The 26,417-nt window shown below is 44.0% G+C and overlaps 2 protein-coding genes across 3 annotated transcripts; both read right to left on the minus strand.

The window, feature by feature from the left end:
* Positions 1–1,459: 1,459 nt before the first annotated feature.
* LOC310771890 (alpha/beta hydrolase domain-containing protein 17A-like) lies at positions 1,460–20,633 on the minus strand. Of its 2 annotated transcripts, XM_083664392.1 has the most exons (6): positions 19,804–20,633; positions 19,248–19,618; positions 14,871–14,924; positions 13,534–13,728; positions 10,475–10,654; positions 1,460–4,224 (listed from the first exon to the last, which is right to left on the minus strand). In XM_083664392.1, exons 2-6 carry the CDS (start codon positions 19,610–19,612, stop codon positions 3,999–4,001), a joined length of 1,020 nt encoding a protein of 339 aa, XP_083520518.1. In that variant the 5' UTR covers positions 19,613–19,618; positions 19,804–20,633; the 3' UTR covers positions 1,460–3,998. The 2 variants fall into 2 exon arrangements, with proteins under 2 accessions (XP_083520518.1, XP_083520519.1); XM_083664393.1 differs by lacking the exon at positions 14,871–14,924.
* Positions 20,634–23,682: 3,049 nt separating this feature from the next.
* LOC310771892 (cilia- and flagella-associated protein 337-like) lies at positions 23,683–26,406 on the minus strand (the record flags this gene model as incomplete). Its single annotated transcript, XM_083664394.1, has 1 exon — positions 23,683–26,406. The coding sequence occupies one exon, from the start codon at positions 26,404–26,406 to the stop codon at positions 23,683–23,685; it is 2,724 nt and encodes a 907-aa protein (XP_083520520.1).
* Positions 26,407–26,417: the final 11 nt, after the last annotated feature.

The following is a 26,417-nucleotide window of genomic DNA, read 5'->3' on the forward strand; positions in this document are numbered from 1 at the left end:
AGTATTTTGATTTTCCGTTTCATTCGTTGAAATGCTTTATTTGTTTCTTCAAAGGTGAGAAGCATTTTATTCTGAAAGTAAATTGTGGTATTTCGGTTGCTAGTCTGGTGCAACTGCGCTGTTTTGACAGCCCAAATACTGTCATGTGTTTCAGAAAGGTAACGTCTGTCCTATCTAAATAAAGGCAGAAATGCCCCCCAAAAATAATTTGTCATACACTTTGTTTATTTAAAAATAAAAAGATACAAAAATGCTTGAGGGGGTTTAACTAAGGCTTGGCAGATTTGTGAGGGGGCTATAGCCCCCCCTTGCCCCGGTGTAGCGCCGTCCCTTCCTAGCGCCCTTTCCTCGGCTCGTCCACTTGTAGGCTAAAGACCATAAAATGCAGCATCTGATAGGGACGGGGATAGGCATTCATTGACATTAGTGATGGAAATGTGTTGCTTAGCAGGGATTATAGTGGACTCTCAAAATGGGACAATGGATTTTCACCAACTACAATTCCCACATTCAGAAAAAGCTTGAATTAATCCTGTAATCAGTCTTTCCTTGTAAGATTAATTCATGTTTCCATGCATGACCCCAATGTATTCAGTCCTTTGATACAGGCCAATATAAAAGTTTCCCCCCCTCAATGCCGTGTTAATTTAAAGAAGTGCATATGTGTAGAGGGGTGATGGTTGCCTTGTGCGGGGGGGTTGCTTAATCTATAAGAGCATTTGAGTGGGACATCAGACTGTTTATGTCGTCCATAAAGAGATGGGAGAAGTGTGTGTCTGTGTGTGTTCGGGGGTGGGGGTGGGCGGCAGAGCTTAAGATCCATCTGTCCGTTTCATCTCTACATGGTGGCAGACAGTGAGGGGAGGTTGGGACAGACTAGAGGCCTTGTATTGGTATAATTAAAACAGATCATTTGAACCTTTTTTGGCACAGATAATAACTAGGCCCATCTGCTGCCCCTCCCCCCACTATTTAGGGCGGGGGGGGGGGGGGGGGGGGGGGGGCGCCAGCCAATCAAAAGGTCTCATTCAATCCCTTGGACTCCCATCAGCCAATTCCTAATGGCCCGAGTCTTTCTCATGGTTGCCCACGAGTCAATAGGATCTGCCGAGTGCAGCGGTCAGCCTGGTCTTTCACTAGTGGCAGATCTTTATTCACTGGGTGCCAGAACTGCAGTGAGTGGAAAATGGGGCCTGAATGGGACACACTTGACCTCGATTCCTTGAGAATAGGCAGTCTGGCAGAGAGCACAAATAAAGAGAACTAGAGGGAGAAAAGGCCTTTAAAAAGAGGGAGAGAACCATCTTTTATTATCAAGTCGTGATTACCTTTTATTTCTATTCTCTCTTAAATTCTTGGAAAAAGACAATATCTTTAAAGCTAAAAATAATGAAATAATAAAGTGGATAACAAGACACACACACACACACATCCACAGCTGCGTTACCCTAATCCTCACCAAAAAATAAAGCCCATATTGATCCATACATTTGAGTAATAAAATACATTGATGTTTCTTTTTCCACAAAAACTTTTCACACGTCTGCTTGAAGCTTCTGTCAGTTCTTTGTGCACCCACACAAGTTAATCTCAACATACCCCAACACGCATACTTTGTTGTATTGCTTATACTCCTTGGCAAATAAGCATCAAAATAGAGTAAATTCAACAAGGCTCTGCAGTATCTCTAAACAGCTTTTAAATAACCTGCCCACAACATGGCTTCTTAATGCTATTCAAAATCTGTTCCTCCATGTGAAGACAGAAATGACAATCAAATGCAGATTGGTCTGAGAATTTGTTTCAGGAGCAATCTGACGAATGTATGTTTGATTTTGTTGTATCCAAATACACCATATGTAATGGAAAGACACCAAACCAACTGGATAAATAAAAAGTCAATCAAAGGACAGTTTATTTTTTTTTGTCTTTGGTTCTGAAGATACCAATATAAACAGCAGGTACACTCGGTAAAACACTAAAAAAATTGTTACACTTTGGTTCATATACAAGTAGTAAGCCTGACAATCCTACCCTCTCCTCGAAAACAAATAAACCAAATAGAAATAGAGTTTAAACTTTACTCCAAAATAATCACTAAGACTTAGTGATAACTAGGAATAGTGAGTTGAAGGGTGCAACACTCAATACCTGATCTGATGTTAAAATTATACTCCATTTCATCTGCACATGATGGCATTCTGAAGAAGGCTGCATGTGACCGAAACATCAACCATTTGTCATTGTAACGTGTCTGTTACACGTGTAACAGATGTGTCTGAGTGTTGCATCTTTCAATTTCCTGCCATAAAAATATTTTTTTGCAGTGCACCTTATGTCTGCTTAGCAATATGTTTTTTCATCAACTGATAACTAGGAAACCATTAGCCAGAAGTGATGGGTTAGTCACAAATGGGGGAGTGTGTCTGAAATGTGCCGTAAAAAGGAAGGACGTCCGATTCATCTGCCAACCCAAAATAAAACAAATAGGGCAGCCAACTGGCAACCTTTGTATCAGTTCACTTTGTATATTGATCATAATGTCAGAACAGAAAACATAGCCTGCACCCCCCACAGAACAGGATAAATTACGTTGATTAAAGTGATATTTCCCCCAAATGATTAGAGCAAAAAAAATAAAAAAAATAAAAAAAATAAATCACAAGTGCAATACAACAGGGTCGACCTAGAGTTTTCAGTTGTCACAAATCAGACCAGCAGCTATAAAGGTATTGTACTATACAGCACTCTGGTACTCAGTGCTGTGTAGCAAAAACAATGTTCAAAGTGTCATAAAGAAGCTATCCATGTTAAGATATGTCCAAAATTAGTAAAAATACTTCACAATCATGTAGAACTACTTGCTCTTATCGCCTTTTAAATTCAAATGGACCCTGATAATCATCCAAGCCTCAGAGTTCCTGGTCAATGCTGAGAACTATGTATTGACAGACGAATATCATAAGTAGTCGTAAAGATTGTAAACCAGAAAGTGAGAGAAGGAACAGATTCAAAGAGAAATTCTGTGATCACATGTAGCGTATATGCTGTCAAGCAGAATGCAGTTTTACCTGACTGATTAGCTCAGTATAGTGGCTGAAAAATGTCATCATATTGGACGACAATCATGATCCATTCATCCATTTTCAATGCCAAAGTATTAGTGCCTCATAACAGCTCAGCACAGTAATGCTCTTTGATGGAGTAATGCTCCTCTCTCAATAATGCTCTTTGATGGAGCAGTTAAAACTACTTTTCTGTAAACAAGGAAAAGGAGGGACAATTGTGCAGTATTGTAACTAAACATCTGTGCGTGTGTTAGTTGGTGGCAGTGCGGATGAATTAGTCAAGTCCGATCACAATGTGAAAATAACATTCAGTCATTTAAATTAGAAAACATATTCTCAACATTTGTCAACAGCCTGGGTCTACTGTAAGAAGTATCAAAGATGAAGAGTTTTTCACTCACTTCCTCAATGGTCAGAATTTCCCCCTAAATATGCACTGGAAATAAGTAAGAGGGCTTTTAAATGGACAGTTTTAGAGACAGGACATTAAAAACAGGCTAGAGGTAGAAAACCAAGGCCTGTGTAATGTACTGACAGTGCTATGTCATTTTAGTGTTCTTGCACTGCTCCCGACGTTGAAGGAAACAGAGGCATCCCTGACATGATCTACAGGTGTGAGACACAAACAAGAATAAAATGAAAACAAAACAAACGGCTACAGGTTTTCAGATATGTCGCTAAAATAGAGTAGATGGAGCCCCACTCCTTTTGAGTCCCTTCAACTTCTGTCATTCTTGAGCAGAGCCATTCCCACTCCAATACTGGGGATACAGGTGTGATGTGGGGAGGAGCAAAGATAATATGAAATTTCAGCTGGAACAGGAACCAGTAGTTGGCTGTGGGGGGCGCTGTGACGGCTCTTGGAGTCATTTTTCATCGTAGACAAGAGAAGAGGACCAGGGGAGATGGTGATGGTGGCGTTGATGGTGGTCAGGCGTGCGGCGCTGCCAGCTCCTGTCCTATGAAGCGGCGCAGGCGCTCCAGATACTGGCTGTACAGTTCGATGTCGTTGTGTCCCGCTCCCTCCACCCAGAGAGGCTCCACCGCCTTGGGGCAGCGCTCGAAGAGGGCCAGGCCGTGGGAGAAGTCAATCACCTCGTCCTCCGTTCCGTGGATGATCAGCACCGGAGACGTGATTTTGGACACCTTCTCAATGCTGAGAGGGAAAGAGAGGGCATGGAGGAAATAAAGGAAGTCATGAGTTACAGTAAGTGACATCACATGTCAAAAATGTCTTTTGAGGCAGGGAGCAATGGAGAAGCAGAGAAAAGAGACAAACATTTAGCAGTGGGACATTCCTAAAACGAGCTTATCAAAGTAATGACACTTCCTGATAACCGCAAGTTCTACTGCTTTCAAGAGCTTTGAAAGCAGTCGGCAGCGATCGCAACAGTTTCCATCCTGGGAGAAGAGGTGGAGGAGGGTTACAAATAAAATACCTGGGCGTTCAACGACAAAACACTGGACTGGAGACGCAACACAGACTGTCTACAGGAAGGGACAGAGCAGACTCTACTACTTATTGAGGAAGCTTAGGTCCTTCAATGTGTACAGCAAGATGTTGCATATCTGTCTTGTTGAGGCAAGTGCAATTTCTTTGCAGCTGTCTGTTGGGGCAGCAGCATCAGAGCCGGTGACTCTGAACAAACTGATAAAGAAAGCTGGCTCTGTGCTGGCTGGGGACTACTCGGGGAGCCCCTCGAGTTGGTTGTGGAGAGAAGGATGTTGCATAAGATGCTCAACATAATGGACAACACTACACACCCCACACAACCTACTGGCCAGACAACAGAAGTGTCTTTAGACACAGGCTCCTTCAGCTCCCCTGCATTAAGGACCGTTACACAAGCTCATTCCAGCCCACCATAATAGCCATCTTCTACAATCACTCACCTCTGTGCCGGGAGAGGAGACTCCTCTAAATGCACAATGCACATTTTGTATTTAAAGTCTACATTAATAGCAATATAATATGTTACGATTAATATTCTAAAGCAGGAGCTCAAAGCCTGGATTAGGGATTTCCTCCTACTTCCCTTAGATAATAATAGTAGTTACAATCTGGGAATCCACTGGTAAAAATAACAAATAAATAAATAACCTCGTCTCGAGGCAAGCTCGTTTCAATACCTGTCACCGGAACTCAAAGCTGAGGCTCCCGGCCGCGCACCTTTATTATGCAAATCTTAGCGACTGCTATATCCAGTTCTTACTTTGTTGTAAGTCCAACAGCACTGCACAGCATTCTTTTCGCAAGCTGCTAGGAGCGTTATTATCTGGATTTTCTTCGACCATGCCAACATATTTTGATGCAAATCAAAAATCTTTCTTGAGAGATTATTATTATTATTGTAGTTTTTGCATATATATAATAATGTAATTCCATTTTTCACCTATGTTATCATGTGCGTATTTTGTTGTGTGTTTTTTGTAATTTATGCAAATTGCTGCTACAACACTGGAATTTCCCATCGGGGATCAATCAATCAATCAATCTATCTATCTAATTAGTTTGGGGACAGTAACTGGCACCTAATTTTACAAAATATTTGCTGACATGAAAGTAAAGCACACCGTGGGTTACTCTTAAAAAGTTATAAGACATCCCAATACCATTGCAAATGCAGTGAATACTGAGAGATTTAGAACAGAATAACCTAGAAATAGTGCTGCAGTAGAGAGTGAGAAATGGAAAGAGAAGAAGAGATGGAGATATGGGGGAAGCCAGCTGGACAGTAGGCTGGCACGCGCTCTCTGATCCCGCAGAGCAGGAGAACACTGGAGGCTTTCTCACAGCTCACTGCACACAGCGAGGCATTCCCTGGTCCCCGCCACCTCGTCTCCTCACCCACTGGTACCGTCTGGGACCAGACTCTGTGTTAAGGCTGGCATTGGCTGCTATACACTTTGGCAGTGCTTCTGAGACTTAAGTGACAAGACGTACAACAGGGATGGTCTCTCACTATTACTAATGACAATATCGCTCTTGTCTTTATCTTTATTGGCCCACTAGTTTTTTGCAGCTAGGGATTAAAAACACAGCGTACAACACATTACATAGGGACAGCTCAAGTTATTATTATGCCCTACAAAGGTTTTTTCATCATGAAGTTTGGATTTCATTTAAGCGGAAATTAGACCCATACAAAACAATATGCATTATCTACTACTTTTTTATCATTTTCTTCTTCTTTCACCGGCAGGACATAGCGCATGGGAGGATCACGCTATTCCCCCCAGTTCCCCTCCCCTCCCCTCTGAACAGGTGCCCCGAACGATCAGAGGAGGCACTAGTGCAGCGACCAGGACACATATGGCTCATTTCCACCACATATAACAGCACAGTACAGCTTTTCTCGACCTGGTCTTACTCGGCTCTACTTGATATAGACTCTGTTTCCATAGCAAGTTTACTCGCCTCCGCCCACACCTGGTCGTCATAGCGACTGCATATCTGCCCTCCGCCCATAGCCGAAGTAGGCTATAACATATAACGTTAAAATTAAATCCATACACAGGACTTTTAAACTGTTTATGAAATACTGGTGCCTCTAAATGACCTACAGTGTACATGGGCAAATGTGACAATCGGCCAGGAGAATGGATATCACTTTGTTGTTACTCAAACTCACATGCATGCGTTGCGCGAGGGACGCTACGGGGAGAAGTGAAGCCTCTACCCCGGCGGCCTCTCACCAGGCAAGACCGTGGCTTCACTAAACCCCCGCCTGCGGCCTAGCGGAGCCGACGCTGCACACAACTACAAGGGCTTCCTGAGGAGCGAACTGCTTCTCTCTCAAAACAATTGAAAACCGCCGCCATGTTAAAGCCGAGTAAGGAGATCGATTTTATTTCACCAGAGCCTAAGGCAGCAACACTAAAGACTGATGGAAATAACATAACAGAAGAGAAGGTAAGCCCCACTAAACTGGTATGCAGCATTGACAGTCAGTAGATAGAGTAAACACGATTCTGCCTGACCAATCAGTCGTCTACAGTGTTTTCACGTCACGGTATGGTACCGGGTCCACAGCGCTGGAACCTCAACAAAGCAGGGACCAAAACTAGCATGACTCAACCCCGACTCAACCCGGGCTGTCCACGTTTTTGATCGGTGGAATGAGACAAAAAAGCGAGACGAGCTGGGCGGGGCCGCGCTGATACCGGTGGTGGAAATGGGCCAATAGCCTTAATCTGGCTTCCCACCCACAGACACGGCCAATTGTGTCTTTATGGAGGCCTGACCAAGCCGGAGGCAACACAGGGCATGAACCTGCGACCCTCATGTTGGTAGGCAGGGAATCTACAGCTGGCTGCACTACCCAGACGCCCTCATTATGTACGGTCAAGAACCAAGTTAAGAACCAAGAATACTTTTGTCAGCACAAGAGATAATGAAGGTTAATCATGAAGACATATTCTCTTGGTCTTATGCTGTTACTGCCCTTTAGCTTTGTTGGGGAGTTTACATCAGCCACCCATATTCTGTAATACTACTTCATAGCCTGTTGATCATACCTGGAATTATGACGAAATCTGATGACATCATGTCAAAATATTTAATATTTTTTCTTTCTTTTCAAATTCTTTTTTATGTTTTAATACAGATGCAGTCAGTGTAGAGCAGGGATACTCAACTTGCTTTGCCCGGGGGCCACTTTCGTGAAATGATAGAAGGCCAGGGGCCAGTTAATAAACAAACAATATACATTTTTCTGTAGCGGATTGTAGGTTTTTGGGGTGTCAGCCGGAGTTTAGTCTGGCAATGTTGTGCACACCGGATAGTTAGTTAGGTTAAGTTAGTTAGGTTAAGTACATACAGTACATAAGTGCCTGGGTAGCGAGCAGACGGCGGTATTTGACAATTTAGCAGCTAAATCATAGATTATTGAAAGATAATCCATATTCCAGACTGAAATGCTATAACAGAAGTGGAGTATTGGCCAGAATGACATGAATGAATGAATGAATGAATGAATTTTATTTTGGATAATGCAGACATATATATCCAAGGGATAACATGAAAAGTGTGTACACTTATTTCCATCATGGTCCCTGATCTTTAAGAACATGACATACAGTAATATAAGAGTATCAGATAAAACAATACAAATCAGACAAGGGATAAATGGAACTTGAGATTAAAACAAACATACCATAAAACGATAGAAACAATAAAACAATAAAAGGAACTAGAAATTAAAACATATACCATAAAACAACGGGGGACTCTATTCGTATTTTAACCTAGTTTACTCATCAAGAATTTTTTCAAAAGGGTTTTAAAACCATTCAGGGAATTGGCTAGCCTGATTTCGTTGGGGATTTTGTTCCACTCTTCCCCCCCAGAATAGAGGAACGTGCTTCTTCCTACTTTGCTCTTCAAATTAGGCAATTTCAGATCTGCTACACTGGCTCTTGTGTTCCGGCTATGGATGTCCCGGACATATTGGAAGTACTTGTTGAAGTAGTTGGGGCAACGGTCATGTAATATTTGATAAACCATGACAAGTTTCAGCTGTTGGACTCTGTTTTCAACTGGGAGCCAATTCAACTCTTTGAAGTGGGATGGGCCAATGTGCGTTCTTGGGCTGAGGCCAAGGATGACCCTCATGAGTTTGTTTTGGGCTTTTTGGAGTTTGTCTTTTGATTTTGTTGTTATGCCACTGTACCAGTATAAACAGGTGTAGTCATAGTGGCATTGAATTAAGGACGTAGCTAAAGTCCTCATTGTCTTCATGTCCAGGAACTTGGATATTCTTGCTAAATATTTAGTCTTTGCATGAATTTTACCCGTGACGGAGAGGGCCATAGCTTCACTCTTCATACACTGATCAAGTTGACTTCCTAGATATGTTACACAATCCTTGTCCTGTAAAATGACACCATTACATTCTACCGAGAGACTGGGTTTGTTCCTTAATTTAAACTGTGAACCAAAAACAATACATTCAGACTTGACATTTGGACACTTATTCAGCGGGTATCTTGCAGGTTGCGTTCAGGTACACTGTAAAACACTGTACACTGTTTTTTTTGCAATTCCATCGCGGGCCACACAGGCCGGCGCGGGCCGCATGCGGGCCGCATGTGGCCCACGGGCCGCATGTGGCCCACGGGCCGCAAGTTCAGTATCACTGGTGTAGAGCATTAGACATAAGTTGGTTCACAGTGGTAGCAACATTGTTACAAATAAACCAATGTCAAATCTACCCCCCCTAATTCCCAGGTTGATATGACAGTAATTATAGCTGATATTCTCATGAGTGAATGAGGAACATACACTCGATAGAAGGTGACACACACATACTGTACTGTATGATTTAGATGTGCTTCTGTGCTAACCTGACGCTGCTGGCACAGATGGTTTGTTCTTGTGCCATCTGGGAAGGAGTCGCTCGTTAAACCGTTTAAAATGGCAGGTACTTTCAAAAAATACCTGGCAGGTGATTGGATGAAGCATCTGTCTATCACAGGCTCGCTTGTTGCTGTCGTCACACCTAAATCCCGCCCATAGCTGCCTCCTAGGACGCTGTTTGGTTGCAAACCACTGGTGGTTCGGATTCAAACCAATAGATTGAAGCGTGGCAAGATGGATTTGTTGTGTGATTGTGATTGCATGATCTCAAATCCAGCTGCCTGGCAAGGTTACTTCTGTGCAAAAGGCCAAAGGCAAATTTCAAAAGGCCAAATGAGAAAGATTGCTGCGTAACACTCCTGCTTGATCACACAGACTTTGACTCAGTCAGAAAGACATTCGGCTTTAAATGACCTTGTCCCCTTTGAAAATAAAATAAAAATGATGCTTGTAGATTGACCAAAGAAAGATATAGAAAGTGCAACCAAAGCACGTAAATGTCACCCAAAGAGGAGTTTTCACACAGATGGTGGTCTTGGACAAGAAGTATTTTCACAACTGCAAGTTGCAATTACCCTCTTCTGCTGGCAAGTCTGTAATTATGTGGAAATGCCAACAGGCAGCCAACCAGTCTGCGTAATGTGTGTGTGTGTGTATTTAGGGATCTTATGAGAGAGAGAGAGAGAGAGAGAGATAATGGCTTTATAGTATGTAGCTATTATTTTACACTTGTTTTAAAACGTTTAACCATGTAAATGTATGTTTCCCATGCATTAAAGCCCATTTGAATTGAAGAGAGAGAGAACCTCATTTATAAAGATCAAGATCAATCAAATCAGAAAGTTATCTTGCCTGTCCAGTTTTGTGCAATATATCAAAAAGCTAAAACCAAACTAAGTCCTCCAGTTACCGTATTGTCATGAGAACACGAGTGTCAAACATCCCTTTTATACATGAGGCTAAGAAAAAGAATAAGCGTGATAAGTGTGATGGAGAGATACAAAGAGACAGAAGGAGAGAAAAGCATCTCCAGCAGTCAGACACTCACTTGGGGAAGGCGTCGAAGCAGTAGGTCTTCTTTGTGTCGGGGAAGGCCACTCTCATGCCGGAGGTGAGGGGCGAGTGAAGCACCACGGCGGCACACTCGTAGCGTGACGCCAGGTCCACAGTGGGCACTGTGCCAATGCTCTGTCCATACAGGATGATATTCTCTGGGCTAATGCCGTACCTGGTGTAAACACACAATACAGGATGATATTCTCTGGGCTAATGCCGTACCTGGTGTAAACACACAATACAGGATGATATTCTCTGGGCTAATGCCGTACCTGGTGTAAACACACAATACAGGATGATATTCTCTGGACTAATGCCGTACCTGGTGTAAACACACAATACAGGATGATATTCTCTGGGCTAATGCCGTACCTGGTGTAAACACACATACAGGATGATATTCTCTGGGCTAATGCCGTACCTGGTGTAAACACACATACAGGATGATATTCTCTGGGCTAATGCCGTACCTGGTGTAAACACACATACAGGATGATATTCTCTGGGCTAATGCCGTACCTGGTGTAAACACACAGTAGCATTGGCAAAGAGACAGAGATAAGGTTCCATCTCATATAGGCTAACCAGAGCAGTGCTCCGTTGAGTGCTGAGTGCAGTACTGACAGAAATATGAAGCAGGGCAACAGCTGCGACGAGGCAGCGCCGCTTTGCACTAATGAGACACTTTATCACGGGGACAATGTCCTTGAGAGACATTTACCCCCTGCATCCCTTCTCTCATCCAAGCATCTCGCTGTCTTTCTCTTCCACTGCATCGGTCTCCCATAACTGTGCTCACTGCCTCCCAGGTCCAGCCCAGTCCCTCCCTTTCCACCTGTCGTTTCTTAATCATTTCTCCACTTTAATAGCCCTCCTCTCCACCACCTTCTTCTCGCTCTGCCACCCCCTATCCTCTTCTCCCCTGCACATATACATCTCACATATCAGTTGTCTTCTCCCCTGCACATATACATCTCACATATCAGTTGTGTCTTCTCCCCTGCACATATACATCTCACATATCAGTTGTCTTCTGCCCTGCACATATACATCTCACATATCAGTTGTGTCTTCTCCCCTGCACATATACATCTCACATATCAGTTGTCTTCTGCCCTGCACATATACATCTCACATATCAGTTGTGTCTTCTCCCCTGCACATATACATCTCACATATCAGTTGTCTTCTGCCCTGCACATATACATCTCACATATCAGTTGTGTCTTCTCCCCTGCACATATACATCTCACATATCAGTTGTCTTCTGCCCTGCACATATACATCTCACATATCAGTTGTCTTCTCCCCTGCACATATACATCTCACATATCAGTTGTCTTCTGCCCTGCACATATATATCTCACATATCAGTTGTGTCTTCTCCCCTGCACATATACATCTCACATATCAGTTGTCTTCTGCCCTGCACATATACATCTCACATATCAGTTGTCTTCTCCCCTGCACATATACATCTCACATATCAGTTGTCTTCTGCCCTGCACATATACATCTCACATATCAGTTGTCTTCTCCCCTGCACATATACATCTCACATATCAGTTGTCTTCTGCCCTGCACATATATATCTCACATATCAGTTGTGTCTTCTCCCCTGCACATATACATCTCACATATCAGTTGTGTCTTCTCCCCTGCACATATATATCTCACATATCAGTTGTGTCTTCTCCCCTGCACATATACATCTCACATATTCATCTCAGTCACAACCCTAACCTAACTAACTATTCTGTGTGCACAAAATTGTCAGACTAAACTCCGGCTGACACCGCTACAGAAAAATGTATATTAATGTTTGTTTATTAACTGTCCCCTGGCCTCCTATCATTTTACAAAAGTGGCCCCCGGGCAAAGAAAGTTGAGTATCCCTGCATTAAAGGCTTGATTTCCTCCTGGGTTAATGTGAAAATGTGTCCCCTCACAGCACTGCAAGACACTGTATAACAGGGTTCCCCAATAGCGGACCGTGATTCTGGCCCACGCTAGAATAAAAAAGATATATGCAGTGCAACATGCAAGATACACGCTGCTCTCCGTTTTTTTCTTCTTTTTTCAATATTTTATTTAAAATTTTCGGAACAGTCCGCAAACAAAACACACAAACAGGCTTGGACACATAAAAAAACAAAAACAAAAACAAACATTATCAACATTCAATATTACAGCGTGGTGCTACAAGCCGCTTAAGGTGCTTATGTACTTGAGATGAGATATTGTGCAAGGGATCCCACGCAAGGGGTCCACGAGCAACCAGCCAGGCGAGTCACCTGTCAGGCTGTCACCCCTAACCTCATCAAGGTAGGCCAGGAACGGGTCCCAGATGGCCAAGACATTTTTGCGCTGCTTTCCGTTTTGACCTGGCTATGAGCCCCTCCCCCTCTAAACGAACACTGGTCCAGAGCAATATGCAATATGGAATATTTTTCACTAATCTTGATGACTAAAAGCCTAAAAGTAATCTCATGTGTAAGAAATTACTGTTCTACATTGAGGAAGTTTGAAGTAAAAATTTTAACAATTAACTCATTGGTTTTGGATTTATTTAGCTTCAAGAGTGCATTTTTGTTCTTGTGTGACCCTCAACAAAGGCTTTGAGAATCCCGGGCCACTTACTGATACTTATGCTTAAATTAACCCACTCATATTCGCGTTTATTTCAAGAAAAACATTTTGGCTAGTGGAAATTCTAATTGGCTGGTAACTTTAAAATCTAGCAGCCATATTGGCAGGTGGTCAAAAAAGTTAATTTCAAGCCCTGCAGGGAGAGCAGGTGATGACATAGGAGTGAGTGAGAAAAGGATAAAATATTGGTGGTTAAGACTGAATAATGATATCACAACTGTTCATTTAAAATGAGTTATTCCTCTAAATCTGGCTTCACATGTCCAACATTTTTCCATTCGGCCCCCAGCCCTCGGCCCTCAGCAAAATGTGGCCGTTGGTGAAAAGTAATTGGGGACCCCTGCTGTATAATAAACCATCCACTGAATGGCACGTATAGGCTAATTATATATCATGTCATACCGTGTGCGCAGGGCGTGCCAGGCGGCATCGATGTCCGCGTAGAGGTTCTTCTCAGACGGCTTGCCAGTGCTGACGCCGTAGCCTGAGTAGTCGTAGGAAAAGATGTTGCAGTTGATGCGAGTCCCAAGGCCGATGTAGAAGCTGCTCATCTGGCCCAGGTCGACTGCATTACCATGGGAGAAAAGCACTGTAAATCTGAGAGGAGACACAGACAGAGCAAAGGTGGTTAGTACACGGGCCAACAAATATAGAGTTACACACAGAGTCAAAGATTTCAATCCCTGTCAGCGACTTCAGTTATATAGTTGGTAATACAGGACACATACAGACTATACAGCGTTTCCGTTTGTGTATTTGGATCCTCGTTGTATGTATCCCAAATCACTGACACAATACATGATGGTCTACATCTTGTATTATAGCTCTGTTACCAAGACATATCTCTCCATCTGTTTACATGCACAGATAAACGTTTGTTACAGTCTCCCTGTGGCCCACACTCAATAGACAACCATGTGCACTGAAAATACTTCACAGCCATGCATCTGAACACTCTTCTCCAAGGCCAGCACACAAGAACACTTAGAGAAACTTCACACCTTTGCCTTGGGCTTTGCTTGAGTACAAACGCCATATGATCTGTATGAATACTGGAAAGTGAGGCTGAATGATGACGGTGTGGCAGATGGGACTAACGGCCACTTTTAACAGTGGCATCTGGCATGTTAAAAATGGAGGATAAACACAAGTCAATTCGAGATATTTATCCCATCCTTGGGTGTGACCGGATAACTCTGACAGCACTGAATTAAAGCAACCTGTCGTTAAAGACAGAAACAACACGTTGACTTAGATCCTGTGCGAATACATCTCTTACTGGAACTGGCGAGTGTTGGAGGATTGGTTTACCAAGATGGAGTCATGTCAAATGACTCTTACTTCTAGACATTTTGTACAACCGGAGTAGCAGGGTATCCACTATAAGCCCGAGGTATTATAGACCTTGCCTTTTATTCATGAATGCATGTTGCCGTCTCCAGAGCAATCCGATCCTTTTTTCTACACAGAGATTGGTTGAGTTACTGCCTCTGTGGTTTGGGTTTGTGGACCCATATAGGTCAACGTTGATCTCTTGGGCATTTTACTGATATATAATAAAGACGACCATAATGTATATAGTTTGGATGAATTCTTGTGTAATACTAGATAGGCATTCATACAAGATAGATAGACTGTCTGTAACACAAGCCTGTCCATGTCTTTTTCATTGTTTTGGTAAATTAGTCAGCAGCAGCAGCAGCAGCAGCAGCAGCAGCACAGTGCAGCAGGGTATTCACCTTATGTAGCCACTCCCATTTGACCCGGTTGTGTGGTCGTGTGACGAGTTCCGGCTAAAAAGAAAAAGAAAAAGAAAATGGCTGGCTGCTCCAATATCATCTAACTCTGAATTAACTAATAATTTAGCCAAAAATAAAAGCAAACAGCAATGTCTAAGAATGCAACGCCATGTAACTGGCTCGTTAAGTCTCGCATTCCAGGGAATTACGTTAACGTCTGCGGGGCTTATAGACGTAAGTGGCTCGAGCGCTCGGAGGAGAGAAAACCATCTGAAGCTTTCTTTGTTGGAGTCCAGGTATGTTTTACAAGAAAGTGCTCGTGGCTAACAGTGGATACCCGCTTGCTTGCTGTGTACCGAGCTCAAAGTAGTAGGCTACATTCTTTGTTTTACCCCCTGCACTGTCCGCTACAAAAACAACTCTCTTCTTCATGACGTTCTTTCATATTTGGCGCCGTGACCGCCGGAAGTGTTAACACGACCCGGAAGAATTTGGCCCACCCCCGCGTCTGAACATAATGAATAGGGACCATAATCGAAGCGGTCGGCACATAAAATAAGAGTTAAACTTAAGCGGCACCACTCCTAACAACTACCATTCACAGCCTGTAAACTCGGTGACACTAACTCACAGCAAATCATGACTGACAAAAAAAATTTGAACGGGCTTTAGACAAGGAAAGAAATGGTCAAAACAGATGACAATGATCCATGAAAACAAGTAGGAAGGGCACAACTTTGAGACAGCGGACTCATCAGAGAGACAGCTGTACAGGACGTAGACCTGGCTCATGAGCAAAAAAGACAAGAGTTAATGCAGAGGAGATGAGAAAGGAAGGTGTGGAGGAAGTCTCTGAGGAAGTGTGAGACATTGACATAAAGGAGAGATAGGAAAGGGAAGGCATGTTGTAGCCTATACTGCAGTGGTTCTCAAACTTTTTCACATCAAGGACCCCTAAACCGACACAGATTAGACCACGGACCCCAATTTTATCCCAGGGTCCCCCTTCTGATAAGATTTTAGCTTTTGTGATGACCCTCCCACTCTTCTGGCCCTGCCTTGCAGGAGCCTGGTGTTGCAGTCATTAGGCTGATTGAGTGCACCTGGGCCCGGTGCACTCATTGGGCTTAAAGCCCCCCTCCAGTCAGTTGGTGTTCTATGAAAACGTTCTAGTACGTCATCTGATTTGCACCAAAGAACTTAAAGGATGGCTTTACTGATAATCGACCCACTTTGTATCATATATAATCTCTGTAATATAAGCACATGGGCAGTGTTTACCTTCTCTCTCGGTTTACCTCAAGGAGAAAAATCCTCCTGCAGAAACTCCGCCCCCGCCAGCTGTAAGTCATTAAGGCTCTTTAAGGCTCTCATGCATTTCTCATGGGTGTGGGCATACTTAAAAAAAAAAAAAAAGCAGATTCTGCCTCTCCAGCAGAACTTCCGCAGCTCTGTTGTGACACGTTGTGACGTAAAACGCATCACAAGGGATGAGTGCTTTGCCAGAGGAGGAAATGGGAGATCTCTGTGAGCAAAATATAGAGAAGGTAAACACTACCAATGTGCTTATATTACTGAGATTATTAATGATACAAAGTGCGCTGATTATCGGTAAAGGCAGGTTAATCAACAGGCCAGGCCATGACTCAGCAACGCATGAAATCTTTAAAAAAATGACAATACACTGGAGGTGGCTTTAAGAAGTCAGTCTCTCTCCCTCCTCACCTTTCTGTTCATTTAATGTAGTGTGTGTGTTGTCTAGTTATTTTCTTGTAGTTTTAGTTCATAAATTATTGTTTTTACCTTTTCCTTGGTGTATGACTCCCCATTTGTTACTCCCTTGAGCCAGGTTGTAACATATCAGGGGAGTCAATAAAACAATAAAAGTAAAAAACAATAATTTATTAACTAAGGCCATGTCCACACGGAGACGGAACCAATCTTTTTTTTCCGTTTAAGAAAAGTTTTCCATAAACACGGAATCGTTTCAAGAAATGTGTGTATCCACATGAAACCACTGAATACCACTGAAACCGCTGTAGTATATATGCCGGGCCGGTAAACGTAGTTGTTCTTCTGGTTGAGCGCTAGTTGGTGGCCATTTTCAAAATAAAACATCAGTATGAATGAAGTTTGGCAACATTCAGAATTAAGCTACACTGCGGCCAACTTCAGTTACATGTTCATAACGTTACTGCTGCGAGGAGCCGATGGCTGTACCCGGTCGGCATTTAACATTAGTTACAAAAGCACATCGACAGTGTTTTCTCACTGCCAGTAGCCTAACTACAGTAGGGTTTGACAGCTAGTCCGACCGGTGCCAGCACAGTCAGAAGCGTCATGCCCATTGAAACTGAGGGGGCAGTTGCCCCCTCAGATTTTTTGAAAAAAAGAAATGAAGGGGGAAGTAAAATTCATGCTGTTAGTTATTATAGGTATAGTTTGCATAGCAAGTTAGTTGGCTATATTTGTACTACCATGCAGCTAAAGTTAGCATTGTAATGTTAGCCAGAGCTGTTATGGCAGTGAGCTGTTTTTACCACTACCACCACTGTCACAGGTAAATCCATTTGATGTCTCCAGGTCAAGATGCAGTTTTTTTAAATAATTTGCATTGTGGATACTGGATATAGTCTTTTTATGTGAATAACATTTTGGGTGAAGCAAGATTGAGCTATTTCAAGAAAAGTGGCAGCAGTGTAGAAGCTAGTGTGGAAGTGACTAAGCTAATAACCATAAAAGCACAATCACCGAAATCTCTAAATAAATATACAGTATTTACCGTAATGAGAAAAGGAGCAAAATATTGATGGTTAAAACTTAATCATGATATCACAACACTCTAATCCCAATGATAATTTAAAATGAGATATTATAAATCTGGCCAACATTTTAGAAATAGCTAAATGGACGATTGATAGATAAATCAATCAATCATGAGTGGATTCAGCACACTTTATCTGGGGAGACTGATTGAATCATTGCAGATCTATTCAGACCTTAGGTCGCCACCAAAACTTTTCTGCTGGGGACCTTTGGTCGCTGCCGAATGTTTATCTCTAAATACATATACAGTATTTACCCTAATGAGAAAAGGAGCAAAATATTGATGGTTAAAACCGAATAATGATATCACAACACTCTAATCCCTCTAAACTCTAATAAAAAAATTATAATTTAAAATGAGATCTTCCTCTAAATCTGGCTTCAAATGGCAAACATTTTAGAAATAGCTAAATGGACTGATTCAATCATGAGTGGATTCAGCACACTTTATCTGGGCAGACTGATTGAATCATTGCAGATCTATTCAGACCTTCGGTCGCCACTGACATTTTTTAGCTGGGGACCTTTGGTCGCCACCGAATGTCGCCCCCTCAGAATTTTGGTTTGCATGACGCCCCTGAGCACAGTCAGCGCTCCCGGTCCTCTCTGCTCGTTAAAGATTTCCAATAGGCATTATTCTGATAAACTGGTCACATATATGTTACGTTCTCACCCGACAAATATTAAAACTTTAAAACAGTTTCGGGTTTTTTTAGCTTGAAAACAGCTTTTTGGCAAGTCTAAATGACTGCGGTAGGTGTACTCTACTTCCGTGTTTAAAACCGGAAAGACGATTATGAAATGACCTCATGCAGAAGCGTCATTGTATGGGCAAAGAATAAGGTGAATATTTCATTTTGTCCAATATTCAAATATTCCAGAATTGCATGTTGTATTCAAAATAAATATTATTTCTATCTAACACGTTTAGCCTGATTGTGTTTGTGTTATTGTAAAAACTTAGCCGCCGCTAAGCCTTCTGGGAAATATCCAATGAAGGGAGGGCAAAAATTCACGTATTCTCCCAGAACGTATACTCCCAGGACGCTGGTTCCATCTGGACGAAACGTCCATACGAGAAAAAACTTTAGCGGATACACCTAACTCGTCTCCGTGTGGACATGGCCTAAAACTAGGGGAAAATAACTAGGCAAACCTCATTGAACAAAACAAAAGCTGCATCGGTGAGGAGGGAGAGAGAGCGCACCGGACCCAGGTGCACCCAATCAGCCCAACCCCAACACCAGACTCATGCAAGACAGAGCTAGTAGAGTGGGAGGGTCATCACACGTTTAGATGTTTGTTTGTTTTTACAGAAAGTGTATGAAACCCATGACCAAAATAGTCATACATTCTGTCATTGTGTTACTTATGGATGGAATTCTAGTGAAAATAAATTATGGATGTTGTGTACTGTAGTGAAAATATTTTGTTACCCATTTTGCTGGGGACCCCCCCTGGAACCCCCTCAAGGACCCCACTTTGAGAACCACTGAACAATCAATGAATTAGTACACGTCAATTATATCTATAACCTTTCAAACGACCCACCTGGCATTAGGGGCACAGCGAATGTACATGCAGCCAACTCTGTTCCCCCGGCTGGAGCGGGTGAGGAACACCTCTGTGGTGTCCAGCTCCCTCTGGGAGTACTGAAACTCTGCTCTCTCCGTCAGGTGGAGCTTCCACTTGCTCTCCACAGCACTGGCACCTCCGCTTCCCCCGACCGCCGCCACTCCCCGCGTTCGCAGGCCCGACGTGCCCGTTGTCCCTGGTGCCGCGGAGCCCGCCTCGAGGTCCGGGAGGAGGGCATATGTGGGCTCAGGGGGCAGGAAGGCCAGCTTGGCTGCAATGCGGCCGGGACAGGGAGGGCAGCAGAACAGGCAGCAGAGCTCACTGAGAGAGAGGCCATTCATCCTTCACTGTGGAGGAATAGGACAAGAGGGTCACTGTGGTAATGACTCTACATTGATCCCAGTGTTAAGACAATGCCAGACTTATTACAATGTGATGCACAAGGAGGCGTGGAGTGTCTCAGTGCGATTAAGATTGGCACATAACATCACTCAACAACACATCAGTGCAAATGAAGACCTACTGTACCTACCTGTTGAGCTGAGGAGCTTATTCAGCCAGGGCACAAATATGTTGGAAATAAAAATAGAACAAGGAAAACCTCCCTTCTTCTTTCAGTTCAAAAAAAAAGTTAGACAAATACAAACCAGGATGCTGACAGTTGTCACAATGTCAGCAAAAGGAGGGGGGGAAGTAGGCTAACGCTAAAGAAGTGAAGCCTACTGGCTGACAGCGAAGTGTTATTTTGAAATTATGTGGGTTGTTTTCCGAGTTGTTCTTGAAGTCCACGTCAAATCCATTTTTCCGATGGTTCAGAGGTCGATCGGTGGTTTCAGAAATGATTTGCTGTTCCCCAAAAGGAAAGCGTATTGCTTCTTGAAGAAATCTGCGGTTCCTCCTGTTTTTCAGCTGTGTTGACAGCACGTCTCGAGAAACTGACCAAAACAAACTCTGAACACTTTTCAGTTCTTGAGAAACAAGCTCACCCTTGTAGCTAACTGTACGAATAAATTATATTATAACAAGTGCAACGTTCGTTAGTGTCAAAGTTACGTGTTTTGACCGGGGAAAGTACCTGCGCCTAACGTTACCAGCTAACGCTACGGTAACATTTGAGTAACATTACACTGCTTAAGCTAGCAAGAAGACAGAAACACGGTTGCTCCAAAAACAACAACAACCTCCATTCACGGACACACACGTCTAACAGCATTCAAATTGACCGAAAAGAGAAATAATACGCGCTATTGAATCCCTGAATCCATCCACACTGAAGGACACTGACGTTCCTGCTGACTTTATGGATAGCGACTGTCGTTTAAATTGATCCGTGTACGTGTGCCCGTGCGGTATTTTCCATTATTTCCCCTTCTCCCGTTTCACCGCATCCGGAAGTGACAGCTGACAGGACGTGACGTGAGGGAGTTTCCATTGGACAATTAAGGAAAACGTGAACTAATTTCATAAGGTTTCTTTGTGAGTTTAATGATTACATTAGGACTCTTAAACGTATAGATGGTAATAAGAGTAATAAAACTGTCAAATTATATTGTGAACTATTTAAAGAGGAATAATTTGTTTTTGTTTTCATTTCTGTCATTGCTACTTGATTCTCGACTGTAATTTGTACCATCATACTTGTCCATCTTAATTTATTTTCTGTAATGAGCACATGTCTGTTCCAATATTCAATGTTCTCTTGTCTGTTTGAATAAAATAAAAAAATAAAAAAGGAAAACGTGAACTATTTAAAGAGGAATAAGATCGTTTTTTGTTATTTTGTTTTTGTTTTCAATAAAGATTGAAGAAAAAAGGAAAACTTGTTATCTCAGTGAGAACATTTTCTTTCTTTCTACAGCCAAATGGTGAAAACCATGGGTGACAAAAGTTGCAGCAAGATGAAAATGTATGGCAGGGAGTGTGCGAGCAAGATTGATATATAAAATTATGAAGTTTATCTTGTAGGAATGAGAGTGGTATCAAAGGTGGCTGGAGTTTTCAGTAATCTGCATGAGTTGGGAAAGTTTATGGTAAAGAAAGTTGGTGCGAGGGCATTAAGCATTACTAGACCTGTTTATTAAGGTGGTTAATTAATGCTTATTAAGCATTAACCAACCCTTAGTTAATGCACCCTTAGTAAACATTAGTTAACGTTAATTAAGGGTTAAGTAATGCTTAAGGTTTGCTAACCCTGTTAATTAATGCTTATTAAGCATTAATTACCCTTAATTAACCCTTAATTAGTAGGCTACACTTATTATAAAGTGTTACCAACAGAAGCCAGAAAGAAAGGAGTCACTCCTTTCGTTCTTACCGTGTGTGCGGTGAGAATGAAGAGATTTCGGGAAGGGATGAAAGAGGATTCTAAATTGCTCTCGAAACTGTTCCTTGGCTATGTGTGTTATAGAGCAATGATTCCCAACCAGGGGCACATGTACCCGTAAGGGTAGGCTACTTGAGCAGCTTGCAGGGGGTACTTGGAAAGATTGAGGATTGCAAGTTATTTCCAAAATTATAAAAAAAAAATATATATATTCCAAATAATTTCATAGGCCCATCTTTGTGAAACTGACAACTTTTTTCCAATTGAAAACTGTCAACATTGTATTAAAGGGGAGTCATTCAAATGATTTCCATTTACTAATCAGCTAGAGGCCTACTAAAAGTTTAATATGAGCTTAATAGAATGCATTAAGAAGAATTATCAACACACATGAGTGAGGGGGTACTGGGCATGGCAAAACAGTTCAAGGGGTACATAAGACAAAAAAGGTTGGGAACCACTTCTCAGGTGCTTCTGCTGTCAGGAGTATGGGCATGTGGCTGCTGTGTGTACTAAAAGCAAAATATGTAGATGTGGGAAGACTGACTGTGTGTGTCACACACACAGTCAGTCTTCCCACATCACACACACAATACACACACACACACACACACACACACACACACACTGTGTGTGTGTGTGTGTGTGTGTGTGTGTGTGTGTGTGTGTGTATGTGTGTGTGTGTGTGTGTGTGTGTGTGTGTGTGTGTGTGTGTGTGTGTGTGTGAAGAAAGAGCAAGCCAAGTGCCTACCCTGTGAGGGGAATCGTGATAGGTGGGGTCTGCTCAGTGTCCACGAAGAAAGAAGGAAAGGGAAGTGAACAAGATCAGAGAAGAACAGGGGTTATCTATCATATGCTGAGGCTGCTAAGAGGTGGAGATGGGAAAGAAAGGAAGAAAGGGTGGAAATACATAAGGATCCGGAGAAGAAAAAGGAAGGAAATCGTCAGAGTAACATCATGTGATCTACATGGACAAGAAGCAAATCGTGGCCTTCATTGCCGTGGTTATAAACTGTGCTGCTGGTTTGAGTGGGAAGACGGAGAGGATTGAGATCGTGCTTGACGCTGCTAAGAGGTTCCTGGATGAGGTGGACGTATCTTTAACAGAGATAGATAAAATACTGAGCAATGTGTTTGCGCAAACTCAGACAATTGAGTGAGAAGAAGAATATTCCCCAACTGTGAGAAGCAGCAATGTGCCACAAGCCATTCAGTCTGCCCGGAAAGCCATTAGAAGAAGAGCAATTGTGATGTCACTCGAGCAATTGTGATGTCATCGGTGATGATGTCATCGGTGATTGGCATCTGGCCACCACTCGATGATTGCGGGGCATGACAGAATAAGTGGGTATGACATCATCAGTCACCATTGGCCACCACTCGACGATGTTGACAATGACATCATTGATCTGGCCACCACTCAACGATTGTGAGGCATGACATCATCAGTGGGTATGACATCATCCGCCGCCACCCAATGGATGTTAATTGTGTTCGTGTGGGTCGCCGCCCCGTTTGTGTGGGTCACAGCCTGCTGCCATATTATGTTTCATGTTGACATCATGAAGGATAAAAGGACGATATGCTGTTCACTCCCTTTCTTTACCTCTTCTTTGAAGCAAATACAACACTCCAAGGGTTTTCAATGTTTTCATGACTGAGGGGACCCAACATTGGACTAATGGTCGTGGTTTTAACACACACACACACACACACACACACACACACACACACACACACACACACACACACACACACACACACACACACCTGCCAACATTAATTGGGCTGTGAAAAAGAGGACCCTTTGAAAATGTGTTTTCCCTCACCATAATTTAGCCTAACTTTGGAGCATTATTTAGCCACCTTCTTGACAAGCTAGCATGAGATGGTACCAATCGATTCCCTGGGTCTTCTAGTTTCATATACCAGAGTGGCTTTAAAGGGATAGGTCTTCTCTCTGTCTTGTGACACAAAGCCACCTTACTGCAGAAGTCCTAACACAAACTTGTGGGTTGCTGAGGCTCATGGTCACTCTCCAGTGTGCTGGTAGACTGTCTAGCTTTGTGGTGGTGCGGAAGCTTCAGATTAACATTTCTCAGCATCGGTCCACTCCTCCTCCTCATCCTCCTCCTCCTCCCCCTCTGTCTCCGTCTCCGTGTCTTCTGTCAAGTTGCTCTGTTTCTCTCCCTGGTAAGTAGACGGGTCAGTGATGCACCACTTGCACTGTCCAAAGCAACCGACTCGATCCCCGGCCTCCGTCCACAGTGCAGCAGAGCCGTCAACTGAGGCAGTGAGCAGGAAGCGTCTGTCAACCAAGACTAGTGTCTCCACACTCACCAGCGCCGCCTTATGGGCGTTCCAGCACCACAGGAGAGGAGGCCGCTCACACACTGTCTCCAGTGTGCTCTCCATTGCATAGTCTGTGAGATCCCAGATCTGAAGCCAGCCTGTTGTATCCCCTGAGACCAGGATGGAGTTATTAGACTGGTCTGAGCTCAGGTCCAGCACACGTTCACTCGGCTGGTCTGGGGCATAGAACTGGCCAAAAGTGTGTGTGTCCCCAGTGATGCTCCAGAAGCAGAGGCAGCCAGCCTGAGATGAGACCAGGACAGCTCGGTTCCTCAGCTTCCTGGTCCCAGCTCTGTGCTGCAAGAACAGCAGGCTGTCCACAGGGAGCGCCACGCCTGGCTGTGTGTCTCTCTGTAGGTGGAGCTGTGGCTTTTGTGTCTCTAGCTTCCAGATGATTACTTTTCCATCGTGGCTTGCAGTGGCAACAACCCCCAGGGCCGGACACTGACACACCACCAGGATGTCTGAGGTGTGGACACCACCGGACTTCCATGACATGTCCGCCCCCACATACACATCCTTGGCACCTGGGATGTCATAGTGAGCTATACGCCGGCTCCACCCCACAGCCAGGACCTGGTTGTCCGCAAGACAGACGACCCCTGTCACTTTAGAGGGGGTGACGGGCTCCAACTTGTATAGGTTGAGGCCGTTGAGTATGTCCCACACCTTGACGGTGCCGTTGCAAGCGCCGGTGATCATCCTTCTGTGTGAGGAGTCTAATGTCATGCAGGTGAGCACTTCTTCTCCGTGAGCATGCGAGACAGTAAGCCTCCTCTTCCCTGTCTCCACGTCCCACAGTGACAGAGAGGAGTCAACGTGTCCTATCACCACCTGCCTCAGAGTGGGATTGTACAGAGCGCAAGAGAGGGCCGTACTGCTCTCACTTTCTGCTTTGCATTCGGCCAGATTCAGCAGCGCCAGGTAATCTTTGCAGCCGACCAGCAGGTGAGGCTGTGTCTGTCCGGGAAGAAGAGGGCTCAACAATAGGAGGGGGAAGTTGCCCTGCTCTGCGAGGCGTCCCTTTGGGAGGCGCCCCGGCTCCTGGCAGGGGAACTGCAGGCGGATGCTCCTTAAACAGCGATGGGTGGAGATGTCCCACAACCTCAGCTCAGCATCCCTGGAGTAGCTGAATATCTGCCCAAAGGGTTCATAGATAGCAATGTCCAATACAGTGGTGCAGTGACCTGTCAGAGTAGCTACAGCCTTGGAGGTCACAAATCTTGACCACAGCTTGACTCTGTGGTTGTAGCCTCCTGTCACCACCAGCTGCAGAGGCCTGCAGTAGTCGAAACATCTGGCTCCCCGTTCAATCTTCCAAATGTAAGGCTCCTGCCTAAGCGACACATCAATGATGACCACAGAGGTGGTCTCGCTTTCTGATGACGTTAAGAGGACGTCTGTGTCGGGCTCATACATCACTCTATTGATTGGCTCTTGGTGGATATTGGGGATGTGACGGTAAGAGACGAGGAGGCTGTGTTCACCAAGGTCAGAGCCAGAGAAATAGATCCTCTGTGGGCCTTCGTCTTTGCTGAAGGGCTTCACAAACAGACCCTTAGAGGGGTTCAGAAAGCGCATGAGGTGGACTCCTCCGCTGTCGTCTCCCCACAGCAGCAGAGAGGGCTGATCTGGAGACTTGACATCGTGCCAGTAACAAAGAGCAGTAGGAACATTGCGAAACCCAAACAGGTGGACATCCTCAAAGATACTGGTTGTGCACACATTGACAAAGTGGATGGCCCTGCGGTCGGTTGCTATGGCAACCATGTGGACGTTTCCCATGTAGACCGCATCAGTGGTCCAGCCTGTAAATCTCCTCTTGTTAGCCCATTTCTCCCCAGGATCCCCTACAAGCTCGAGGAACTTGTGGATGTATAGGCTGCTGTTCCAGACAGTGAGCTGCCCCCCTCTGCTGACACTAATATAGCGGAGTGGGAGAGGATGGGGAACAGCAACCACACGCACCGTTGGCTCCAGCTTGTTGTAAGAGCAGTGTCTGATCTGCGGCTCGGTGTCCAGTAGAGCGGCTCTGGGGTTGGAGGCATGGTCTCTTTGTGTGTACTCCAGAAACAGGTAGGAGCACAGCTGCTGCCAGTCCACCCAGCCCACACAGTCAATATCTACCTCAGTGAAGAACCTCTCCACCCATGCGGGCTCAGTATCTGGCCCCATCACAGAGATCAGAACCTCCTGGAACCTCTCAAAATCCATTCCATGTTCTCTCTTCCTTCCACTCCATCCATTCTGTCTGTTGTCTCCTTTCTGTGGTCCAGCAGCTCTTGGACGGGTCGCCCTGTCCAATGGGATGCGACAACTAAATGCATCTTTCAGGAGGTGCAGCTGCTCCAGGCTAAGTTTCTCTGCAGGGCTGACTCCACAGGCTGGATCCCAATTCCTGCTGTAGGGAATCTCTTTTTCATAAACAGCCCATGTTGCTCTCTTTCTTAAAGCAGCCATACTGTTCAAAT

This window comes from Poromitra crassiceps, assembly GCF_964638095.1.
Source record: "Poromitra crassiceps genome assembly, contig: HAP1_SCAFFOLD_1456, whole genome shotgun sequence".
Taxonomy (NCBI): domain Eukaryota; kingdom Metazoa; phylum Chordata; class Actinopteri; order Beryciformes; family Melamphaidae; genus Poromitra; species Poromitra crassiceps.

Coding starts and splice junctions, on each gene's coding strand:
- LOC310771890 (XM_083664392.1), bottom strand. CDS start 19,612: ATGAATGGCCTCTCTCTCAGTGAGCTCTGCTGCCTGTTCTGCTGCCCT. Junction 13,729..14,870: donor AATGGGAGTGGCTACATAAG/GTGAATACCCTG, acceptor GTCTCCTCTCAG/ATTTACAGTGCTTTTCTCCC. Junction 4,225..10,474: donor TGCTTCGACGCCTTCCCCAA/GTGAGTGTCTGA, acceptor TTTCCCTCTCAG/CATTGAGAAGGTGTCCAAAA.